General features: G+C 40.9%; 2 protein-coding genes across 2 annotated transcripts; both read left to right on the plus strand.

Annotated features, from left to right (window-relative positions):
• Nucleotides 1–853: 853 nt before the first annotated feature.
• pigv (phosphatidylinositol glycan anchor biosynthesis, class V) lies at nt 854–3769 on the plus strand. Its single transcript, XM_086310914.1, has 3 exons — nt 854–1206; nt 1370–2536; nt 2627–3769. Exons 1-3 carry the CDS (start codon nt 1144–1146, stop codon nt 2906–2908), a joined length of 1512 nt encoding a protein of 503 aa, XP_086167040.1. The 5' UTR covers nt 854–1143; the 3' UTR covers nt 2909–3769.
• Nucleotides 3770–4978: 1209 nt separating this feature from the next.
• On the plus strand, nt 4979–13436 carry zdhhc18a (zDHHC palmitoyltransferase 18a). Its single transcript, XM_086310915.1, has 9 exons — nt 4979–5642; nt 5731–5891; nt 6187–6336; nt 7824–7961; nt 8050–8101; nt 8623–8725; nt 8838–8950; nt 10026–10131; nt 11733–13436. The coding sequence occupies exons 1-9, from the start codon at nt 5410–5412 to the stop codon at nt 12069–12071; spliced, it is 1395 nt and encodes a 464-aa protein (XP_086167041.1). The 5' UTR covers nt 4979–5409; the 3' UTR covers nt 12072–13436.
• The last annotated feature ends 10761 nt before the right edge of the window (nt 13437–24197 follow it).

The raw sequence follows: 24197 nt of genomic DNA on the forward strand, positions 1-24197 counted from the left end.
TGAATGTCAAACTCACTTTACATACACACAGCTCACTTTTATCTGAAGTGGGGAAGATGAGTTAAACATTTTGTCAGAAAGATTTTTACTAAACATTTAGTCTCTGGGATATCTTAATATGAGATTAAGACGTCACATCTCAGTTTTTCTACATGATGAATTTATACAATTACAAAAAGTTCTGGTAGCTCACTGTCCTGTATTCAGTTTTTGTTTAATCACAGAAAACTTTTTTTGTTTTTAAACTGAAATTTCTATAGTAGAGAGTGAAAAACAAGAACTTTTTGTTATCTAGTAACTATTTTCGTATAATACAAATGGCTGTGAGGGAGGTCTTTATCAGCAGGAAAAGCTGTAAAACATGAAAATACAGCTGAAGGTCACAAGATGCATTCCTTTATATTTTTTTTATTTTATAGTCTTTTGGTGGGCCGGATTAGATTCTCTGCAGGCCACCTTTGGCTCCCAGGCCTTCTGTTTGACACCCCTGTGTTACTAGATTGTCTCATTGTACTTTATGAGGCTGCAAAACACAAAGGGCTTTCTTTTACATGAACTTAATCAAAATAGTTTCAGGCCATCAAACCCAAATATCAGTGCAGTAAAACAAAATATTCAGAAATGTTTGTATCAATAAAAAATCTTCTAAATCCTTATAATTCTATTTATGAAATGAAATGAAATGAAGGGGGGGGGGGGGGGGGGGGAACTGCGTTTGTGGGCATAAACCAGTCCATGGGGCAGTATCGAGCGCCGCCTGCTGGAGCGGACATGTATGGCGTGTTAGCGATATTACCGCAACGATGCGAACTTTTATTTTGAAATAACGTTTGCCCTTACGCCGGAAGAGAAAAGTGCCATTCGAAAAGAACCTGCAGGATGAGGATATGAGGACAAAGAGTTCAGCCGAGCGACAAACAAACGCCGCTCGAAGACCATAAAATATCATTTGTGTTTACTCTTTTCGTTTCCTAACTTCAACGCCAAACTTCTAAAAACTAATTCACCGACTACTTATTTTTCCGTTGTAGCTATGTTTTATAGAAAATATGCCGACTCCAGCAGTGAGAGTGTCGTATTGGCGGCAGAGCTGATGCCTGTCGTAACCGTCTTTCTCGGCTTTTGTGTGTCGCATCAGTGACTATGGATGTGAGAGCAGTTTTGGAGTTTGCCACAGTAACCAGGGGCCTCTCTCTGGTTCTGCAGGTAAGTTTGGCATCCTTAAAAGTCTCGAATGAACGAGTCATATTTTACAACAGGACGTTTCTACCTACAGGCTGTAGTGAAAGTCACTGTATACTTTAAAAGCATACAGCTGACATGTGTATCACGAATGTGTATTTTAATAATGATAAATGTTTCTTTTCAGGCTGTCTTGAACGCTGCTATCCCTGACCATGACGCCGATGCGTTCAGGCCCCCTCGGACAGAGGACACCCTGTACTTGGACTCGATGGTGGAGTGGTTGTTTGGCGGCCTCTCTCACTGGGATGCTGAGCACTTCCTCTTCATTGCCGAGAGAGGATATCTTTACGAGCACAACTTTGCGTTTTTCCCCCTCTTCCCCGTCATCCTCCGGGGCCTGGCAGAGACGCTGCTGTGGCCCCTGAGCAGCTGGCTGAGTGTGCGGGGGCGGCTGCTGATTGCTGTGGCCCTGGGAAACAGCGCCCTCTTCCTGTTGAGTGCCGTCGCCTTGCATGCCCTCGGTAGAATAGTTCTCCAGGACAGGCGTCTTGCTCTGCTCTCCAGCCTGCTCTACTGCATCACACCCGCCAATGTTTTCATGACTGCTGGGTACTCGGAGAGCCTGTTTGCTGCTCTCACTTTCGGTGGTCTTTATCTCTTGGAGAAAGGATTCATCTTCCGAGCCTGCCTTGCCCTCAGCATAGCTACCGCAGCACGATCAAATGGCCTTGTCAACATAGGGTTTCTGCTGTATCTTCCATCACTGCATGCCATCTCCCAGATTCGTTTGTATCGCGCCACAACAAAAGGCCACAGTAAAGTCTTCCACTACATCTGGGTCATCATCTGTCTGCTGCTGACCTCTGTCTTGGGAACTGCAATTATTGCCCTACCCTTCTGTGCTTTCCAATACTATGGTTATAGGACGTTTTGCACACCATCCACCTCCTTGGAGAGCATTCCTCCTGCTCTCCTGTCAATAGCTGAACGGAAGGGCTACCGGGTTCCGGATGAAAACGGTCCACCACCCCTCTGGTGTATGAGACCCCTGCCCCTGCTTTATTCTCACATCCAGGATGTATATTGGGATGTGGGCTTCCTCCGTTATTTTGAGCTGAAGCAGATACCCAACTTTCTTCTGGCTCTTCCTATGGCCACCCTTGGAATAATTGCCTGTTATGCATACTTTCAAGCTAATCCAGAGCTGTGTGTGAGACTCGGCCTTTGGGACACAAGTGCAAACAAAGGGCTTGACAAACCCACGCCTGGATTCTTCAACCCTCGAGTGTTCGTGTATGTGGTGCATTCTGCAGTGCTGCTGGTTTTCGGGACATTGTGCATGCATGTGCAGGTAAGGAAGTTGTATAATGAGTGTCTTGCAAAATGTCTTGTTTGAAGCTATTCAAAGCTTCACCCCTCCTCTCTTAATCTGCCTTTGTAGGTACTAACCCGATTCATGGCCTCCTCGTCTCCTGTACCATTCTGGATAAGTGCTCACCTGCTCCTCCTCAATGAGCCACTCCTTCATCGAAGGAAAACATCAAACCCCAACGTGCAGCTGCATTCTAGAAATAGCTGCAAGCACACACCTCAGAATCCTATTGTTGCGCTCCTGCCACACTTAAAAGCCTGTTCTTCTACCACACAGAGCATCCTGGGATACTTCCTCTCTTACTGGCTACTGGGCCTTGCACTGCATTGCAATTTCTTGCCGTGGACTTGACTTAAGACATTGTTTCAAGCTCTTAATGCTAAAGTTCTGTGCAGGACTAGGCTGTAAAGTCAGTGCTTCAGCAGGGATCCTTTGGTATTTCAATAATAACCATTAATTGCAATAAAAGGACAGTGATTTTGTCAAAGAGATAATTGTACATATAATGCTACATTTTACATAATTAAACTCACACTTGACAAAAAACACAAAGCCAGCACAAAGTCCAAAAAGTTGTGTCTTACTGGAGTGACCTTGCCCAGTCCTGCACAGAGCTTTCTGTGACAAGATTACATTTTTAATGCCAGTTCTTGATCATGATACAGTTGCCAGGTTTCATTTGCACATTTTAGTCAAATGTGTTTTTGTGTTCTTTGAGAACAAATGTAGAAAATAACTGAAATCTTAATGGACTCTAGTTGGGTGTAAATATTGGGAGACTACGGTTGTACGTGGGAGGGGAACACTTTTTATTTCATGTCCAGTTCTTCCTGAAGTCACTGCTCTTTGAATCCTCCAGCTTGTGTCTCGGGACTTGAGTGAGAATAAAAACAAAACATCTTCTATGTATTTATTTATTGTGGTAATGGTTCTTTCACGAGGCATTGATGTAAAATGTCCATAATGTGCAATTTTATTTTAAAGAACATTGTTGCCAAAGTTGTGTTAACATGTCAGATAACACGCGATAAATCTAAAGAAGGATGACATTTGTGCTGAAGACCTTTTCTTTCATGTAAAAGTTTTAAATTCTTTACTGTCATGCAAAGTAAACTCATGAAACGACTTGGTGCAGAACTGCTACACTTATTTTTATGGAAAAATCTTTACTAACACCACCAACTCAACTGAACCCTGACAGTTCTCTTTATATAGTTTCCAAACTAGTGTCCATTCAGTGCAGCTTGACAGCTATTATTCAGCATATGCCACAAGTGAACAATGGATTTGTTATTTTAGGCCACTGATACTGTGATACACACCTCGAATCACTGTCTAGCTGTGGTGTAAAGAGACTAATTCAAAAGTAAAGGAAATATAAGTGCACAGGTGAGAGTCTTGCCAGATTACATTACCCCACTACTGTAGTAAAGCTAAAGGACGTGGATGAGGAACATCAGTTTTCATGTAATGCTGTAGAGCTGTAGCGAGTGGAGCTACGATTTCTTGTTGTTTAAACAGAATTGAATACGAGCTATAAATGTGACTGATCATGCTGACCTCTTTCTGAGGAAAGATGACAGAATATGACATGAGAGCTAAAAGAAGACGAAAAAATGGAAACACTCTGAATGACATCACAGCTGAAATGACAGAGCAGGTGTACAACTATTTGAAGCAATATGTTTTTTAATCTGTCAACTATCACAACATCCTGTTGACAACTGCAATCAGGTGAGATACTAAAATAGGCTATAACCTATTTTCTCCAGAAAATATGAGGTCAGGCAGAAGTGTTCATGGACTATGATCACAGATGACATTGTGACCTGTAGTGAGAGTAGGGAGCAAGTGGAGGAGAGCCTGGAGAGGTAGAGGTATGCTCTGGAGAGGGGAGAAATTAAAGTCAGTAGAAGCAAGACAGAATATGTGTGTGTGAATGAGAAGGAGAGATATAAAGAGTAGAGATAACGAAAGCAGTTAGACAAAGTTAGAGAAAGGATAGTAGGGGTGGTGGATATACTGGACAAAGGATGTTGAAGATGGAGCTGCTAGGCAGAAGGGCATGAGGAAGACCACAGAGAAGATTTGTGGATCTAGAAGGGCATAATGAGGTGATTAGAGGGTGTTAAGGATAAGACAGGGTGAAATGGAGGCACTAAAGGAAGATGATTTGCTTTTTTTTGTTAAATACAATTTTTCTTTCATTAACCTAATCACAAACACACTGAAACAAAAATGTCATATTTTAAACAAATGTTTGTTTAAACAAATTATGCAACATTTTTTAATGTTATTTTCGGCACGGGTATAAATTAGTATAGAGAAAACACAGCCTGTGTCAATAAAAACAGATTATCATCGCGCCTGCCACTGATCTTCCTGTCATCTCCGTGCAGAGTAGACGCGTTTTCCCCATTATGGATCATCAGGACGTACGTGATGACGTTACGATGACGCCATGACGTACGGTAGCTGACTGTGAAAGAAAAAGGAACTCCCGTGAAGACGTTGGAGTGGAAGCTCCTCTGTGAGGGTTGAATTTTTAATTGAGGCTAGTTAATTTGACAGCATGGGCAGTCATATTTCTGTTTGGCTTTAATTTAACTACCAAACATGGTAGTTAACCCCGCGCCAACCTGGGGGTTGATTCAGACTGTGAACTACGGAGAAGAATGCCTTTGTTGGTACGCTAGCTAGTGTTAGCTTTCATGATGGGAAAGTAAGAAGCAAAATATAAAGTTACACTGACTGACCCTTGAGAGGACTGTCGTTTTTTAAAAGAAGAAACACGACGAGAAAAGAGAGGTCTATCTGTGTGTGCCTTTAGCTACCTCCGAACCGCTTACACGATGAAGAACTGCGAGTACCAGCAGATAGATCCACAGGCACTGTCGGTGACCCCGCTGTCGGCGCAGAATCTCGGGGAGAAGAAGGCACAGTCGCCCCGGAGGAAATGGGAAGTGTTCCCCGGGAAGAACAGGTTTTTCTGCGACGGGCGACTCATTCTTTCCCGACAGAGCGGTATCCTTCCTCTGACAATGGGCCTTATTGTTGTCACCTGTGGCCTTTTCTTTGCATTTGAGTGAGTCGAAATGTACGTGTTTATTTTCGAGGGTGTCTTGTGACGTCTGAGTTTATACCCCCCTTTTTATGTGAATATACATTTATAGTTGCCCGTTCCTGGTGAAGCACCTGACCATCTTCATACCTGTGATCGGCGGGGTGCTTTTTGTGTTTGTGGCCATCTCCCTGTTGAGAACCAGCTTTACCGATCCAGGCATTTTACCCAGAGCCACTCCAGATGAAGCTGCAGACATAGAGCGGCAGATAGGTGAGGCATATGTAGTTCCAGCTTACTCACTGTGGGACAGATGGAATGAAAGAGCTTTTCCATCTGTGTGTGTGTGTGTGTGTGTGGGGTGGGGTGGGGTGTCTGAGGGACATGTTTGTTGCTGAGCTGCAAACCTAAGCTGATTACTCTGGGTCATGGTTGAAGAGCACAAAGGCCTGGTATAGTCTGATTTCTACTGACTTCCCCATTTTTATGAAGTTACTTGGTTGAGCTGTTTTGCTGAAATGCAAACACCTTAAAGAAGTGTCTCCCCCTTGTACATGTCTATTTTAAGATACCTCAGGATCCTCTACATACCGCCCTCCTCCGCGGACAAAGGAGATCCTCATCAACCAACAGGTGGTAAAGCTCAAATACTGCTTCACCTGTAAGATGTTCCGCCCTCCTCGCACCTCCCACTGCAGCCTGTGCGACAACTGTGTAGGTGAGAATAAACTTACACATGGAATCCCAAATCCATCTACCTTAAGTGCAAAGTGCAATATTGCTATTATATCCAGTGCCTACCTATGTCATTCTTAAAGCTGCTTTTATTAGGATTATTACTCATTTATTTATGATTGAATAGAACATTATTTTTTTTTATGACTGTTTCATTCTAATAGTATGACTGTTTATGTTTGCCTCTATGCTTGTGCTTACAATGATAATGAAGCTTATCTTAGTGGGGAACACTAATGTTTAAATATCAGAATGATAATACATTTCCTTGAGCGTGTTCCAACATTATACTTACAATAGCCTGAAACCTCAAATTTACCAAGAGCCTACAAAAAAAAGAAGTGAAACCCATAAACACATGACCTGACATTTGTTTTTTAAAGTAGCCAAATCAGTTTAGCCATATATGCAGGATCTGTGTAGTTGAAAGTGGGTGGTTAGCATTTGGTCATTATTTTAGTAAAATAAAGAGTTTGATAGTAACAACTGTTACTTCTCCATGTATGCCATAAAGAAAAGCTCATAAATCTGCCTCATGAGCTGTATGTTTTTGGCAGGCAGTGGTTTTAAATCAGAATTTATTCCTAACAAACTCTCAGGGAGTACATAATTAAATAATAATTTTTGTTTCTACAAAGGTTACTGTATTTTCAGTCCTAAATTTCAGTACCTTCCCCTCACATTGCTCCCTGTGAAGGGATTGTACCACTACGATGGCGCTTTATTGTGAAAGGTTGGAAAGATTATTAGTTTGATTGGGTTTTCTACAATTTTACTTAAACTTTTGAAATCACTTATGCACACATTGAGGAAGTTGGGAGTTTTGTTCCTCATTTCTTAGGATACAACCTAAATGAATGACTTTTTCTGTGTTATGCCTTCTATGTTTCCGTACAGATCTGCTGGGAAACACTGCTGACACCACTTTTCTTGGAAAACCCTTTTTTTTTTTTTTTTTTTTTTTTTTCTTTTAGTTTGAAAATGATAAAGCTCAGACAGCCAAGATTGTTGCCTGATTAAGTTTTATCAGTCATTAAATTAGGGTAAATGTAACACTTAGGCTCATACAGCTTTTATCACTTTACTGTTCTTTTCCATAATGCTCCTGGTTTGCTCTTATGTTGCTGTATTTGCTCTGAGATGAGTCCAGGTTTGTGTTTTCTGCTGCTGTGAATGCTTCGTGGTGACGTTTTACCTTTAGTAACAAGTCCACCCTTTTCTCTGTCCCAGCTAAGAAACCTCTGGTGTTACTTTTTGCCACTGTGTTGATCATTTTGTAGTTTTTTTTTTTTTTTTTTTAACCAGCCCTCTCGCTCTCTGCTTCCACTTTACATGAATGGGCGTGTGATGTGTCAATGCAGATAGAAATTTTGTAAAAGATCCACTAGATTGATCCACAGAGATTTGTAGTTTGTCACTGAAATTAATGACTGTAACTTTATGCTTTCTTTGCTTTCTTTTCCCCTCCAGAACGATTTGATCACCACTGTCCATGGGTGGGAAACTGTGTGGGAAAACGCAATTACCGCTTTTTCTACAGCTTCATCATCTCCCTGTCTTTTCTCACGTCTTTTATATTTGGCTGTGTCATCACACACATCACCCTGCGTAAGTACTTAAACACATTTAGTATCTGTCACGTTACCAGCAAAGACTTTAACATGCCTCTGTCTCTGATGTTGATGTTTCTCTCCAGTTTCTCAAGAAGGTAAAAGCCTCGTTCAAGCCATTGAAGAGAGCCCTGCAAGATATCCTTTGTCTGTCACTCTGCTGTGTTAGACAGTCGAAGCACTTCCCGCTGCTCCTCAGCTTATGCCCACCCTTAATAGGATAAGAGTGTTAGAGGTGCTTTTAGTGTGATTGCTGTCTATTAGTAAGTTTGCTGCCTCATGTCTCGTGAGACAATTATAGCCGTAACCATTAGTCACAGTCACAGATGACTGTGGATTGATTTCCACATGCTGTGTATTACATATAAGACATTATGTTATTGCCCGAAACATTTCTGTGTCTAAATAAGAGACATACCTAGCATGTTTTTTGTTTTTTTTTCTGTAAAGACTGACTTATATACTTATAGTAGCTAAGGTATTTTGGATATTTAGATTATTTTGAAGGGAAAAATGCTCAACACAGATTTGAATGTAGCAGTGGGGAGATATTTTCAATTTACAGACATGCATGAATGACAGTTGTTTATCTTTAAACATCATGGATCTTTGGTTACCATTTCAACAACTGATATTATACCTTGACTTTCTTTGTGCACTGTGGTGGAGTTGGTGATTTGTTTCTTCTCCATCTGGTCTATTTTGGGCCTCTCAGGCTTTCACACCTACTTAGTAGCTTCTAATCTCACCACAAATGAAGATGTGAGTAGTGCTATTCTGACGTGGCAAAGCTGAATTCACGATTGTTTGATTTTTGTTAAAATACACATAAAATGCTGAAAACGGTGGAGCTCACAGCTTACTTGTCATGCAGATAAAGGGATCCTGGTCAAGTAAAAGGGGTGCAGAGGAGTCTGAAAACCCATACACTTATAACAGCATTATAACTAACTGCTGCGTAACGTTATGCGGCCCCATGCCTCCGAGGTGAGTAAAGACGTCCTCCTCATCACTTCACACATTTTCATCAAGTTCACCCTTGTGTCTCACTAATCACCTTAACAACTCGCAGTCTAGAAACACAAAGCGGCCTCTGAGCTTTTTGATGCTTTAGGTCATATTAAGATTTGGTACCCCGCCGTTGGCTGCATGGATAACCCTCCAAACTTGCCCTCTGATTAGCAGATGTCTTGTTGTATTCCAGGGAACATGTTCATTCACATCTCGTTTAATATCTGTATGTGCTGATTTAGAGCAGCTTCTGCTACTATAAAATGTGTTTTCATCTTGACATGACTACCTCTTGCTGTGTTTTGGTAGATGGAGAGTTCACCGGACACACTGTTTGTTTAGCCTGTTGATGCAAATGTCTAACAGTCTGTATGGTTTACAGAGAATGGTCCCAAAAAAGAGAAAATATACAGTGAGCGGCAGTCTTGTGGGTGAAAATGACTCGGTGATGCTAGCGGAGAATAGCCAGACTGCTTAAAGCTAGGAAAGCAATAGTAACTCAAATAGTCACGGAGTTTAAGCAGAAGGGCGTCTCTGAACACATAAAACGTTGAACCTGACACAGCAGCAAAAAACCACACGGGTTGCTGCTTCTGTCAGCTAAAAACAGGAAGCTGAAGTTCACAGAAGTTCAATATTGAACAATAAAAGACTGGAAAAATGTAATCTGCTCCGATGAGTCTTGAATTCTGTTGCAACATTTAGATGGGAGGGTCAGAATTTGGTGTAAACAGCACGAATGCATGGATCCATCCTGCCAACCATTACACCAGTGGCATCGAGGCTTCATCCTGCCAATGGTGTAATGGTTTAAAGCAGATTCAGCAGTGACTCTGAGTGTTCCAAGTCACTGTAAATATTGGGATTCACTCTTAGGTTCTGACCATAAGTCATTGTATTAGTTCAGGCCATTTTTGTATACAGTGGCAGCATGGTGTCATGTAGTTGTGCATTGTTGCAGCTGTATCATTGCAGAGACTTGAATGGTGTTAAAGTACACATGCAGTTTACACCCTGGTGGATCATAACAATCTTGTGTTCTGGTTTCCAGTCTGATCGACAGAAGAGGTTTCCTTCCTCTGGATGAGCCGATCCCTGCTGCGTCTGCCTCAGATATAGAGCTGCCCCCCTTCAGGGCCAAGAATGATGCAAACATGGTAGGGATTAAAAACCTTGTGATCCCTCCCAAATACTGACTGTCCCATAGTTCCCAATGTGTTGCTCCTCCATCCTTTAAACTTCCAGCTATGGTTCCTCAAATGCAAAGTGGCCAGAGCTGCGCTTTTTATTGTTGCCAGAGAGAAGCTGTATCTATTTAGTTTTTTTTATTTGAAAGTGGGTGGTTAGCATTTGGCTTTTAACGGCAGCTTCACTAGAGCTGAGTTTTAATGGTTCAGAACTGACCCACAACACAGAGCCAGACAGTCACTGCAGAACTGATTAAGGAAACTAAGAAGAAACTAAATCGAAAACTCACCAGTGAAGTTTCTTTTAACTGTTTGGCATCATGACCAGTTAACTATGCGTTAAAATCACCACTGAGTCCTGCAGATGTACATAACGATTAATTTGTGCTGTTTACACTAAACACCTTAATATGTGGTTATTTTTGCCAGAGAATTCAACATGTTGTTTTGTCTGCTGCAAGTCTGGTTTTATGCTGTAATGACAGTTGATGGACAGAATTGCTGCTTTCCTTTAGTGTGTTTGGTAAATCATGCCTTGAATATATTTGTGTATTATTTTATCAAATGCAGGTTATTAGCCATAATCTTAAAAGAATTTCTATTTTTTGCACTCGTACAATAACAGTTTTGTTTTTTGTGTATTTAAATAAACAGTATTTTTGTATTTTGAGATTTGTTTACTTTTTATTTTGTGCCTGTCTGAGTTTTTTTTTCTTTGGGAATGAGGGGGTTGTGTTGTCCTTCTGAATGAACACGTGTGTATATACGCCTGTAACTTTGCTGTCTATATAAAAGCGTTAACACTCAGTGTTGTACTGTATCCACCCTGCCAGGAGGAGAACTGTCAGGACTTTTCTTTGTCCTGCACAGCCTGAAGGTCACTGCTGCATATAGATGGTCGATGGTAAGACTAGGGTTGAACCTTAAACCACTCCCATCATCTCTTCACTTGCCTCCGCTGTGTGCCTCCGTCCTTCACATTACAGTTGCAGTTCTGTTTGCTGTAGCTGCCATCTCTGTGGTTTTGAATATAAAGCTAAACAGGAGCAGATATTGTTACTGGTTTGTGGTGATGGTGTGAATAATATTTGTGAATATGCATGCTTCACTACCATTCATTAACATTTGCTTGACTCACCCACCTCTTAACAGTTGATTTTCTTTCCTCTTTGCCATGAGATGCACGGAGACGCAGTCGAATACAAGTCTGCATAATCTTTACCCTCCTTTTTGCTCCCAATTCAAGCCAGAAGAAAAGACAGGAAGCAGCTTCTCCGTGCACATCTGTAAACCTTTTGCCATATTTGGCTGCCTTCTAATTGCATTTTCTGCATCGAACTCACGTCCTCCAAGCTTCTCCATCTTATCACAGCGCTGCCATCAGAGCTCCCATTGCTTTCACTTTTCTTATGACTTCCAAACTAATTCCTTAAATCAGATTGCAGAATTTTGTGTACACGCCTGTCCTGTTTTTACTCTCATGCCATTCGCAGCTTGGCTTCTTTTTTAACACATTTTGCTCCTGCCTTTCCTGATTTTGCTCTTTTTTTTTCTTCTTCTTCTTCACGCAGTGCACTCAGAGCACAAAGGATGTGCTGGAGAGGGTGGTCCACTCCTCAGACTTTCCTGTCCTTTGCTCCCCCGGGACCCCAAAGACTACCCCTCAGGTCCTGAATGTTTCTAGCCGCGCAGCCCCAACCTCAGAGCCTTCGCCGTCTGTTGGCTGCACACAGCAGCAAGCTCGCCAGTCAGCGGCCACTGCATGCCCCCCGTTCAGCCGAAGCAACAAGAGGGACTCACTGCACTCGATCAATCCAGCCTTCCGTCTGGCTTCTCCTTCACCCACGCTTAGCCACACCACACTGATATTAGGGGATGCACCCGACACTGGCTTTAATCCACTGCACTGAGCGGACTTGTCCGGCTGCGCTGCTCATCGCTGGTCTGGCTATAACCTCTTTCATTGTGGAGGTCATGCATGTTGCGATTTGTTTCGTCAAGACGTCATTGTGAGGAGTTGTGGATTAAGTTGCACCACCAGTGTCACACTGTATGTGTCCTTCAGAATTTAAGTAACACTTGGAAGCACAATATAGAGATATTTTTTTAAACACCTTTTTTTAAGACGCCCAGAACATGCCTCCACAACCTCAGCAGAACCTCAGTGTTTAAGTTCCTGCTATTATCTTATGCAAACGGGTATGAAAATCTGGGTTTACGTACATTTCAACTGTGGATGCAAGAAGTTTGGACTTGCCGACCTGGTATGCTCTGGATAGCGAGCCATTTCAGGATTATTTATTAACTATATCAGGATTATCAACTCAAGAGTTGGCCTTATGTCTGATTCGGTTATGTCCTGTCATTTCCTGTTTAGATGTACATGATCGCAGTGTAATCAGGCGGTTTTAGCAGTTTGGAGATACATTAATAATCCGAGCGTGAAGGATGGGCAAGGTACAATTTAGTTTTTTGGTTTTTTTTAATGTCTTTATTTCAGGGGTTTTGTTGTATTTATTATTTACTTCTGCATGTCTTGCATATCAGAAATGACATTTTTCTGGAAGTTTGTCATGTTTATATGGACAGCTAAATTCAACCTGGGCAAGGTGGGGTAGGTTTGTTTGGGTTTTACCAGGAAATAGCTTCCACATATTATTTTTTTATTCTTCAGTCTGTTACTCATACTTTAGACATCAAAGTATTTAAATCAAATTTGCTGCTTCCTACCAGGATATGGATAGTGCTATTTATCACTCTTTTTAGTGTTACTGTGATCTGCTGGGCTGCTTTAGGGACGGGTGAGCATCTGTTCAGTCTTTGCCTAAGAGCAGGAAGACTGTGTATTACTGCAGGCACTATTTTAGCAGAACGATGTATGGGTGGATGAGACCTCTTTCGTGTCTGACCTTCGTCCACATTGACAGCATGAAACCTGCTCCCCTTTCTGTGACGGTGGAGAGCAATTTATTTAAAAGAGGGCGGCAGGAGCTTTGTGCCACTAGAGGGCACCACATGAGTACAACAGTTTGAGTGAAACGGTTAGGGAGGGGAAAGGCTTTTCTGTGTGTTATTTAATCATTTTGTAACTGAGTAGGTTGTGAGTTTGTGAAGAACTACATCGCCATAGTGGGTCATTCATTTATCAAATATCAGTATCAAGACTCATAGGTAGAGTAGACGACTACAAGCAGCGCTTGTATGAACAAACGTTTGTATTTTGTATGGTGTAGCAGTGAAACTAACATTTGATCAATAAATATCATCAGACTTAGTGATTGGGACTCTTTTCTTTCTTCTTTTTCTTTTTCCCGTCTTCAGTTAAAAAGAAAACCTTCTACACAATGACATTACAATAGCTTTAAACAAGCTAATGTCAAAATCTAATCTAAAAGCAGGTTCATTCTTTCATTCACTCTGTTAGTGTGATCAGACAGCCAGATATGCAGTAATAAAAAGCATGTGTGAGGTGTGTTTATCAGAAACACAGCATGTACAACAGCTGACACAGTTCTGCAGTGAAAGACGGATTGGGGTTGTTTTTTTTTGCGTTGGTTTATTTTTTTATTGCTCGTATGATAACAGAGTTATAGAGATGTGATAACACAAAGGTTAATGTACTGGTTAAATGAGGAAAAAAATCAGACACGCATAACATACTACACTGTCTGGGGAAACAAACATGATGTCTGTACTCAGTCTATCTGAGCTAAAACTCACTCCCACCAAATCTATATCAAATATTTAAACTGCAGCCACGAAGTGGACTGTCATAAAATCCCCCAAGTGCTAAGAAGAAAGTTTTTGTTTGTTTCAGTTTTTCATGCATTTAAAGAAACTATTTTGTCTGCAATTATTAAAACCGAAATATAAAAGTTAAGAAAAATTTCTTGATGGCTATAAATGTATTCACAATGGATTGACAGTGACAGCCGAGGCCAGAGACTGACAGCACTCAGCTGCCACTGCTGTGCAGATGAGTGCAAATGTTGCTCTGTATACACATGCACATATATTTATATACATACGTATGTGTGTGTATAAATATATGTATATACAGTGTGTGTGACAATTAGTGTTTTCCTGTTTAACCCTTTATGTAGCAAGGAACTGCACGCGCTAAGTTGACTTAGAGACTAATGAGACTTTTTGTCACAAAGTAAAAAACAAAAGCTTGTAATATTTGCTGGTAACATCCTCAGGCAGAAAATTTGAATTTCCAATCAGCGATCGCCCTGCAAAGACTTTGGGGTGAAGTAGAAGTGACGAGTTTTAAAAAAGTAATTTCATTTAGGTTTGGGTAAAATTTCAGTGTTTAACAAAGAGAAAAGCATGAAATAATGGGGAGAAATAACAGACTCAATGCATAAAATCATGCTAAAGCACTTGCTGGATCGAGATAAAGGATTTTATACAAATTACAGACTGTTCCAAAACTGAACAACATATTTGGGGTGAAATATGATAGTTTATATGGATTTCTTGGGTTGTTTATATACAGTTGAAATATTACCTCATTTGACTTGAAGGGAATTTGGCATGGCAGTACAACAACCTGTATCTTAAGTGGACTTAAAGCAGATGGTCAGACTTGTGGCTCAGTGTCATGCGGATGGAGAAAGTTAAGGAATCACAGCCTCAGCAGCTGGGTTGCATTTTGACCACAGACCTCGTGGCGTAGAGGACTGAAAATTGTTTGCAGAAGATGAAAAAATTAAATCAGCATTTGGAAATAATGTTTAACAAATCTAATGAGGGTACCAGGTCATCAAAGTGTAGCTGGTTTATGTGAGTCCTTGCTGGCTGCAGGTGATTATTCGCTTGCTGGGGTTTATCACGCTCTTTAACCCCAGCTGGTGTGGCACAGAGGCAGGCCACCCAGTTAGCAGGGGTGAATTCCCGATTTTCAGAATAAGAGCATGTGTTTTATTATTTTGTTTTTTAAAATTGTGCTTTTTGTTTTACTTTATAGAGATATTAAACTTGTCCTTTTACAACAGTGAGCTGAGATCTGAAGGCTCGACTTTTTCTTAGTTTCCATGAGCAACACCAGGGAAAGTTCGCTCCTTCACTTAAAACTAATAAATTCCAGTTTTTTTTAAAAAGAATTTGTCCACCATGATTTATCTCTGGATGTCCTCCACTACATGATTCACTGTGCCTTGTTCCTCTTCCCCGAGCCAACTTTGGTCCTGTTGTCATGTGCACAGCTGTGTGTCACCCTCTCACAAGCCTTTTTCTCATCGCTCACCGACCTGACCGAAGCAGAAGTGAAGTACCTCTGTGAACACAACAGGTGATTCACAGTCAGGACTGCTGTCAGCATCACCGCTGAGCTAAAAGTGCATCTCCGCGCTGGGCAGTGAAGCTGGATATAATTAACCCTGCGCTGAGCAGAATAAACCAGGAACGTGCAGCTGCCAGCGAGAATAGTTTGTTGCCACTGCAAGTGAAACATGAAACAACCGTATCCAGAGAGTAACAGGCACACGGTGGTTAACATTTCTGAATGCTGGATGTATGCTGTGAAAATGTCTCAAGAAAACTAGGAGCTGTACTACGTCCTAATACATGTTCCAACCATGTGAAGATTTTCCAACTCATGTGTCCTGGCTGACACTAAGTGCTTCGCACATACCTTACATGAGCAGTTTGTTCAGTACTTATTTGTTTACTGGGACTTCCTTTGGGTGTAACAGTGGTGTGTTTGATAATCTGAAGCTTTAGTCTGCTTCACTTAGAAGCTATGCTCACAGAGTGGAGATGGGTCAAATGGTCAGTACAGGGCTACAGGTATGAATGTACAGTTAGGAGGAGGCCTTTATGTCCACTTCACGCTGACCAATGCTTGTTATAGACTGGGCCACATATACAAAAAACAAAGTGTCATTGTCCCAAAACCAATGTTAATTTTTCTCAAATGAAATGATTGGGACGTGATTTTAGTGCAGACTTGGACAGACCTCATGCACATCGCCAAACGCTGTGTTTTCTCCCTTAAGTTGCTCTGCCAGGCCTTTTCTTCCACCGCTCACAGATAGTGCTTGTTTGTGGGTCTCTCTGCCTTCAGCTTTGACCTCAATAATTGGAAACCTGCTCTGCCGGCTCGAGATCAGGCATGTGACTGAAGAATATAACACTTTTTTGCCTCGAGAAACTCTGAAGTCTGATCAGTTTTGCAGCATTTGGATGAACCTGAGCAGAGTGCATAGCTCCGCATACTTAAAAATTCACCCTGCTTCTTCTAACAGCAGTTAAATCATCAATAAACACAGGCAGCTCATGACATAACACCGCCTCCACCATGTTTGACAGATGTGATATGCATCGGATCACGAGTTGTTTCTCTCCGTCCCCAAACTTTCCTCTTTTCAACATTCTGACAAAAATTAATCTTGCATTCATCTGTAAACACTTGACCTTGTGTTTCTTTGTTCTTTGTTTTTTTTTTCAGAGTTGTGCTGAGATATTTTCTGGCAAAGTCTAATCTGCACTTCTTGTTCTTGTGCGTAAACAGAGGTTTGCACTTGGTTGTAAAGCCTCTGTATTTCCATTCAGGAGGGTGTCTCTCGATCGACCTTGACATTTACCATTTATATTTACCTCCCTGAGAATGTTTTTAAATTGGTTATATATTGTGAGGTTGTTTCTCGTAACTATGGAAAATAATCCTGTCATTGTGCACTTTAGTTGTGTTTTATGTTATCTGAATTTGCCATTGAATAACCAGGATACAGACCTCACCTGGCCAATGATTCTCTTTGGCAGTCAATGGACTGAGCCTCTGAGAGTAGGGGGACTGTGTATATAAATGTCCAAAAAACCCTTTGAATTAAACCAGAAAGTCAGCACTACAGTCACATCTTGATTGTTTGATTTAAAATTCACTGTGATGATGTACAGAAGCCAAATTACATAAAAACACCCCAAAACTATCAGACTGTAGCTCTTGATTAACCTCCTAAGACCCGAACTCTTCCACGACATGCATTTTTAATTTCTCTTTGATATTTGGGCTGATTGGGAGCTGATTAATGTAAAAACAAAGAATTAATAGATTTTTTAAAACCTAATCTTTGTTTCTAAGAAAAATAAGAGCCACATATGAGGATATTCGTTTAAAATTTAGATAGGACAGTAGCAGTATAATGTCCTCGTAAGTGGATATCAGGCCCTTGTAGAGCAAAATTGAGTATTTTGGTCTAAATAACCCAAAATGTGATGTCCACATATGCGGACGCCAGGTCCTCGGAGGTTAAATGCTTCTGTTATCATATCTCACAAAAACCCCTCATCTTTTTCTACCAGGTCTTTTCAATCTTAACATCTGATATTTTATTCTGTGTACAGATTGAAGAAGTGAATAAGTAAAAACACAGGAGACATCACTGCAGAGGAAAAACATCAGCTCTGTGTTGTGAAGTGGAAAAAGCTTCGGCATGGAAACCTGAATATGTGCCATGGAGGTGGATTAGTGTACCAGGGTACCATAGGGTCAGACCTTATCACAGCAGCTCTTATCATAAGGACTGTTTGATATGGCCTCAATCATTGTTGAGAAACGCTTCGGTTGCTTAGTCTTTTTCTTTCTTCTTCTCACAACATTAAGGCTCACCAAGCAGTTAAACTGGAGGCCAAACTGTTTCTGTAGATAATGTTTGGATGATCTCACTTCATGTCCACACGTCAATAACACAGAAAGAAAAGAGAAAAAAAACCTTTGCTTTTATGCAACAGACAGAAATGTGTCTATGTTCACATTCCTCACTACCCATTTGTCCATCAAACACAATGTTAGCGCTAGAACTAAGAATATTTGTAGTGATGTTGAACTATTGGAGGAATGAACAAAGACTGAGTATATCAGCTGCCAGAGTACAGTGCCTTTCATATTGGATGATGATGATGATTGCTGCTGTTGTTTTACTGTTGAAGCTCTGTGTTAGTCCTAAAGAAGCCAGACAATTTTAAAAAGTTTATTTGAAAACTACATGAAAAAAATGGAATCAATATGTAAAGAGAATATTGATTGTTACATATTGCAGTTTTTGCATGCCTTTATTGTTTGGAGTTACCTGCTACCTGAAGATAATTACAATATTTACTTAAACTTGAGTACTTTTCCTCAACTACTGTAATTTCCATGAGATACTTCTTGTGTGTAATATAACATGTAACCGTGCGTTGCCTTTCACAGTTTAACACTGAGAACATTTTCCTGGTTGAAGTCAAATTCTCAGTGCAGGATTTGTTATTGTATCACATAGTAAAAGAGCTGCCATGCTGCAGAAATGCACTGGGGTCACGTAGAGATGCGGGTTGCACAACAACAACAACTGGTAAAGGGGAGCTGAACTTAACACTCTTGTTCATGGCCCAGGTTTGTGGAGCAGTGACAATAAAGTGACACTGTAGAAAAGGTGGGTCAAGGTGACAAATGGATAGATAGTCACTCAGACAACATGTCCCGATGTAGTCCAGCACAGCTTAGAAACACCTTCCATGCTTCATATTCCTTATCATGTTTGCCGGTGTAACTTTGAAAGTTATGTAACAAAGGAAAGATTACAAAAGGATATATGTATGTATATATATATATATATATATATATATATATATATATGAATCGCCCAGAAAACCTCACGCGGAGCTTTAAAACCAACAAACGAACAAGCCAGGTTTGTTTTCATTCAGACGCTTGTTTTTTTCTCGATATCCATAAACACTTCATAATCTACCAAGCGTACTTTGGCCTTTTGGTCATAAAAGTTCTCGAAACATCCAGCTTGGCCCTCTCTGACCCGAAGAGCAACTCCTTCAAAAGCTTCACTAAGTCAGATCTAGCCTGACAATCTAAGAAACTGCTGCCGACATCATTTTTTATTCCTTTGGGTAACTATATCGACCGTTCGGGTAAAGCTGTGCTGCTGTATCCATATACTGTATCTCCGCTTTGCTTAACCCCACAGATGAACAGTATGCTGACACAAATTGTCTCTGGCGCGCTGTTTTTAAAAAAACAATTAAAAAAAGTCTCCCCTCAACCAGAGTTTGAGTCTGTCAGCTACTGGATAGGGACACGAGGAGCAGGATTTCTGGGAATGAAATCAGAGCTTGCTGCTAAATAGGGGTTCCCTCTTCCTTCTGGTAAATGCAACCGGGAGCGTAGGCAGCCAGCTCTTTTCCCCTGGTGGCTTTTAATATAAAGCCAGGCACATGTGCTGAGAAAATAACAGAACATGTTTATTTTATATGCTTTTATGGTTTGGGATTTGTTGACTCAGCAGTGGATGTGCATTCTTGGCAGCTGTCGAGTTGCTTCTACGTCCTTCCAGTATAGTTGCTTGTGTTTGATCAGTGGAGAATGATACCAGCCATTCACCATCAGAGAAACTGGAAAGTGAAGTTAAGCAATGTTTTTTTTTTCTTTTTCTTTTCTTTTGTAAGGAAAGCTGCATGTGATGAGGACATTTGTAACATTTAGGGACCCAGTCTGTGTGCTGAGGTTGGGGCAGGGTCATGGCGATTTAAGTTTCGGTGAAGCTATTTGCACGTCCAAGACACTCGTACATTCCTGCATTTCCACGTGGGCTCCTGCCCGTTCCTACAGTTAACTAGGAATCCATACAAAGCCATCCATATGCTTTTCTCAGACTTTATTACATCACGTAAAGAAGGAAGTTGATTTCCTGGAAAGATTTCAAGTTAAAGGAGTTTCCTGTCTGGCTCTGTTGCTAGCCTCCATGCACATAATGTTTCCAAACATTGGATGCTGTTTGATTTAGATTTCCCTTTTTTTTTCTTTTATATAAGCGCCTGAACCTTCCAACCACTTTATCAGGCTTACCTCGCTTTATCAGAGAGTAACGTGAGACAAGGCTTACATAACACATAGTCCAAGAATATTTCTGACCTCTGATCTTCAGAGCACTTAAACTATGCAATAACCGCTCCACCAAGTTACATCCTGGACTGTGACCAGACAGGACCCATGTGTCAAAGCTGGCTTAAGAGGGTTGTGCCCTTTGCAACTTCAAAAGCAAGACATATTCTTGGCAAATGTGATTGTAGATGATTGTGAATCATTGGGAGCCCTCTTGTTTTTAAAAAGAAGGTTTTTATTTACTTTATCAACATGTGTAAAATACAGTCAGAATGTCTTTAAATAGTTAAAATGCTGTAAAAATGTAAATAAACTTGAAAGCAAAGATTTTTAAAACTCACAAACCCAAATATTTATTCACAATAGAAAAAGAAAACATATCAAAAAAATGTACAATTTCAAGAAAAAAATTGACATTTTGATTGATGGCAACAATGTGTCTCAGAAAAGTTGGTATAGGGCCATGTTTGCTACTGCGTAGCATCCTGTAAACATCTGGAAACTGAGGAATGTTGTCCCATCCTTGTCTTTTATGTGATTTTAGCTGCTCAACAGTCCTGGGTCTGCTTCATTTCACTCCAAATGTTTTTGCTTGGTCAAAGGTCTGGACTCCAGGCAGGTCAATTCAGCACCAGGACTCTTCTACCATGAAGCCATGCTGTATGCAGTTTAGCCTTGTTTTTCTGAAATATAAAAGGCCTTCACTAAGAAAGATGTCATCTGGATCGAAGCATATGTCGATCTAAATCCTGATTGGTCCGACCACAGAACAGTTTTTCTACTTCCAGCCCATTTTTCTTAAAAAAATAGTAAATCATAACTCAATGAACCTAATTAGTTGAAAAATATTCCTCCAGCTGTTTCTTTTTAGAACCACTTGCTTTTTTAACCCCGGTAACACCTTTTCATCAAATTTAAAATGAGATAATATTTTTCCTGAAATAGTAAAATTACTTAGTTTAAACTTTTTATATGTTTTCTGTCTTTTATAGGGAATTAAATATTGTTTTTTTTTTAGGTTTCATGCCAAAATATTTACCCTAATTCACGAGTCCTCACTGTAAACACAGACGTAGCCCAAATGTAAATCTTATCTCCAAAAAGGAAAAAAACAGCCTGATCTTTGCTTCATTTTAACATTTCCTGCTGTAATTATCATTCACAAGTGAAATACTTTGACGGTTTAAATAGTGTATGCAATAAATAGAGTAATTTACATTTTTGTTTTAGCAAATAGTGGAAGTTTCTCTGGTCACTTTGCACTATAGGTAAACATTCGCACATTCTGACACATGAAAAATCTAAAATATTTATTGATTACTTATCGAGCAGCTATTCAGTGTATGGTGGATAAAGACTTTCAGATAAGGAGACAACATTAGCCACAAAAATAACTGATTATCACATGGTTGAGAAAAGTGTGGCTTTTTGTTAGCATTACTGCTGGTAGAGGCCATGAGTGCTCCACAGAGCTGCCACGTTAAGCTTGTAAACTGAAGCTTGATAAGTAAAAGTAACAAAAATTGGACTGTACTCTCCCTGCAGTGATTGGAGCCCTGCTACTCCATGGTCATTCGTCACAAGTAGTGTTAGGAGTGGGATCCACGCAGCAGAGAAAGAATATGATGACGAGATGGTGAAAGAAGCAGAGTCAAGAGGAAGAACCTGATGATGGAGTAGAGATACCAGCTAACCAGGGTGCCATGGCAGCAGGTAGTCCTCAAGACACGCTGGTGGAGCCTTGCTGCTCGATGGCCTATAAAATTTACGTCTGAGAACTGGTTTCACTCCTGTGTTGATCTCACAGGATCGGTGTGTTGTTCACCGTACAGTGTTTGTAGTCCTGACTTATTAAGTACACCAGTGGGAAGACAAGCCTGGTTACAACGAGGCAGTGGAGGTCTGCCACAACAGAAGGTGTAGAGTAAAAGGATGTGTTTACTTTTTCAAAGTTTCGCTTTTTCCCTATCTGACAGGTGCGTGTGTGCACAGAGCAGAGAGTGCATGTGCGGCACAAAGCTCCTTGAATGTGTTTTGGCGTGTCTTTATTTTTTCCAGGTGCACTAGAGTTCACTTTAGTACTACTGTAATCAATCAAGCAGGCAACAGAGGGAGCCTGACGTCAGCCGCACAGCCGCTTGCGTAACCTCACTCCGCAGTGCCATAGATTTTTTCATATGGAGCAATCTGGAAAAGTAAACTTGCTCTTATCACACATTCCCTCTATCTCAGGTAGGTCCCGGTGTCCGGCTTGACTGGTCAGCTCAACCAGGTTGTATAGGCAGGTTATCTGCCACTGTGGCAGGTTGATCTTAGAGGAAAACCTAAACGGAAACTGGGTGAATTCATTTGCAACAATCCAAGCAGATTTTGATTCAAAATCACACTTGCAGTGTCATGTCACACACGCAACAGCTGCATGGCTGTTTTTAGCCACACTGTCCAAAGTTACATGTGACGCCCTCTCTAATAATAGCAGACACTTGGTGATCTTGTATAACACGTCTGAATGTGCTCAGTGTTAAATGAGAAAAAGAAATCTCCTATGGGGGAAATAATTCACTTGGACTTTGGGGGCCCTGACAGACACAATTCATCCACTGTGACAGGCACGCTGTTATCTGTGCTCACACACAACTGATCACTGTGGCAACATCAGTTTCCAGCCGCTTCTTACGACATCCTGTGACGTCCAAACGTGTCCCATTCACTTGAGACGAGCTCACTCCGCTGCACTGTTCATCTTCTACTCGCTGAGGCGTCTGACAACAACAGCGGCCGCTATCTGATGCCTCTTAGGATGGAAGTAATTAAAGATAAAAAAAATCACAAATATCTTGAATAGAGTTTCATTTAAATTCTAATAATGTGCACTCATGGCTGCCAGATTTCCTAGTAATGTTTAGTATTTTAGTATTTATTTATTTATTGTCATTGTCAAGAACAATGAAATTGCGTTTGGGGCTTCCATACAACCCAAAAAAAAGAAGAAAATAATAAATACCCCTTAAAACCCAAGTGTACATATTTAACCCAGTGTGACTCCAATGCAATAAGACAACCCTTAGCAATAATGTTCGTAGAAATTCAGACAAAGACCTGAGAAACATGACAAAATACAACAATGCAACCCATTCAATATTATTGTACTGTGAGATATGATATCAGATAATTTGATTGTGGTTTAAAGTGGGAAATACAGCTGTCTTATGTGTCATTTGTTTAAGGTGTGTTTAAATACAGGCTATCTCACCACGCCTACAAGACTCACAGTCTCAGTTGCCGTAGTTCCACCAGGATGTCAAACTTGTGTGTAAATGGAGGCTACAATAACAAAGACATGAATTAACAAAAGGTGAGGTAGGAAATAAAAGCTGCTGTACAGATACAGGCGGTTTGTGTAAGATGTCCTTTTGTTCCACTGCATTAAAGTCTTTTCTTCTCATCCAGAAAAGGCTCCCCCCGCTGACACAGGGCTGTGAGGGAACCTGAGAATGTCAGGTGAACTGACATTTATCTGCCTTCATTGTTCACTCGTCGCCAAGTGTTTCACATTCAGGGGGGATGCTGGCTCCGCTCCCAGGATGCACAGCTGCCACACGGTGGGCTATTTATAGATGCATGACGCAGTTTTCTCACCTCAGTACCCGGCAAACACCCTCAGCTGGGGACGCTTCTGCCCAGATGTCGACATCACGATGTCTTAAATGAATGAGCCCGACTCCCGCTTTGACCTCTGGGAGCTTTTGTGAGGCAGGGTTATGCATCTACTTCCGGCTGTGCATCTGCTGGCAACACCCGAGTAGTGGTCGAACCCGAACACAGGTACACATACGTCTTGGGAAGACGTTTTAATGTGCGTGCCTGCCTGCGCGTGTTCCCAGCCATCCTGTTTTTACTGCTTCATTACTAAAAACACATTCAGGTCGATCCTGAAATGAACTTTACTCTCTTGTAAACATTTTACAGGTGCACAAACAACCCGAGTTGACAGACAATGTGACGTGTGGGATTTTATAAATGATGATATATCTTAAAAAGAGGAAATTGCAAAACTTATTGCCTGTATTGTTCACTGACAAATTATATACCCAGAAAATCTGAGGGCCTTCACTGAGAGAGTAATGTCTGCTATTGTGCGTAATGTCTACAT

Source organism: Aulonocara sp. 'chitande type north' Nkhata Bay, linkage group LG11 (genome assembly GCF_057382095.1).
Source record: "Aulonocara sp. 'chitande type north' Nkhata Bay isolate Kocher_YH1m ecotype deep benthic linkage group LG11, A_spYH_male_GT1.1, whole genome shotgun sequence".
Lineage (NCBI taxonomy): Eukaryota > Metazoa > Chordata > Actinopteri > Cichliformes > Cichlidae > Aulonocara > Aulonocara sp. 'chitande type north' Nkhata Bay.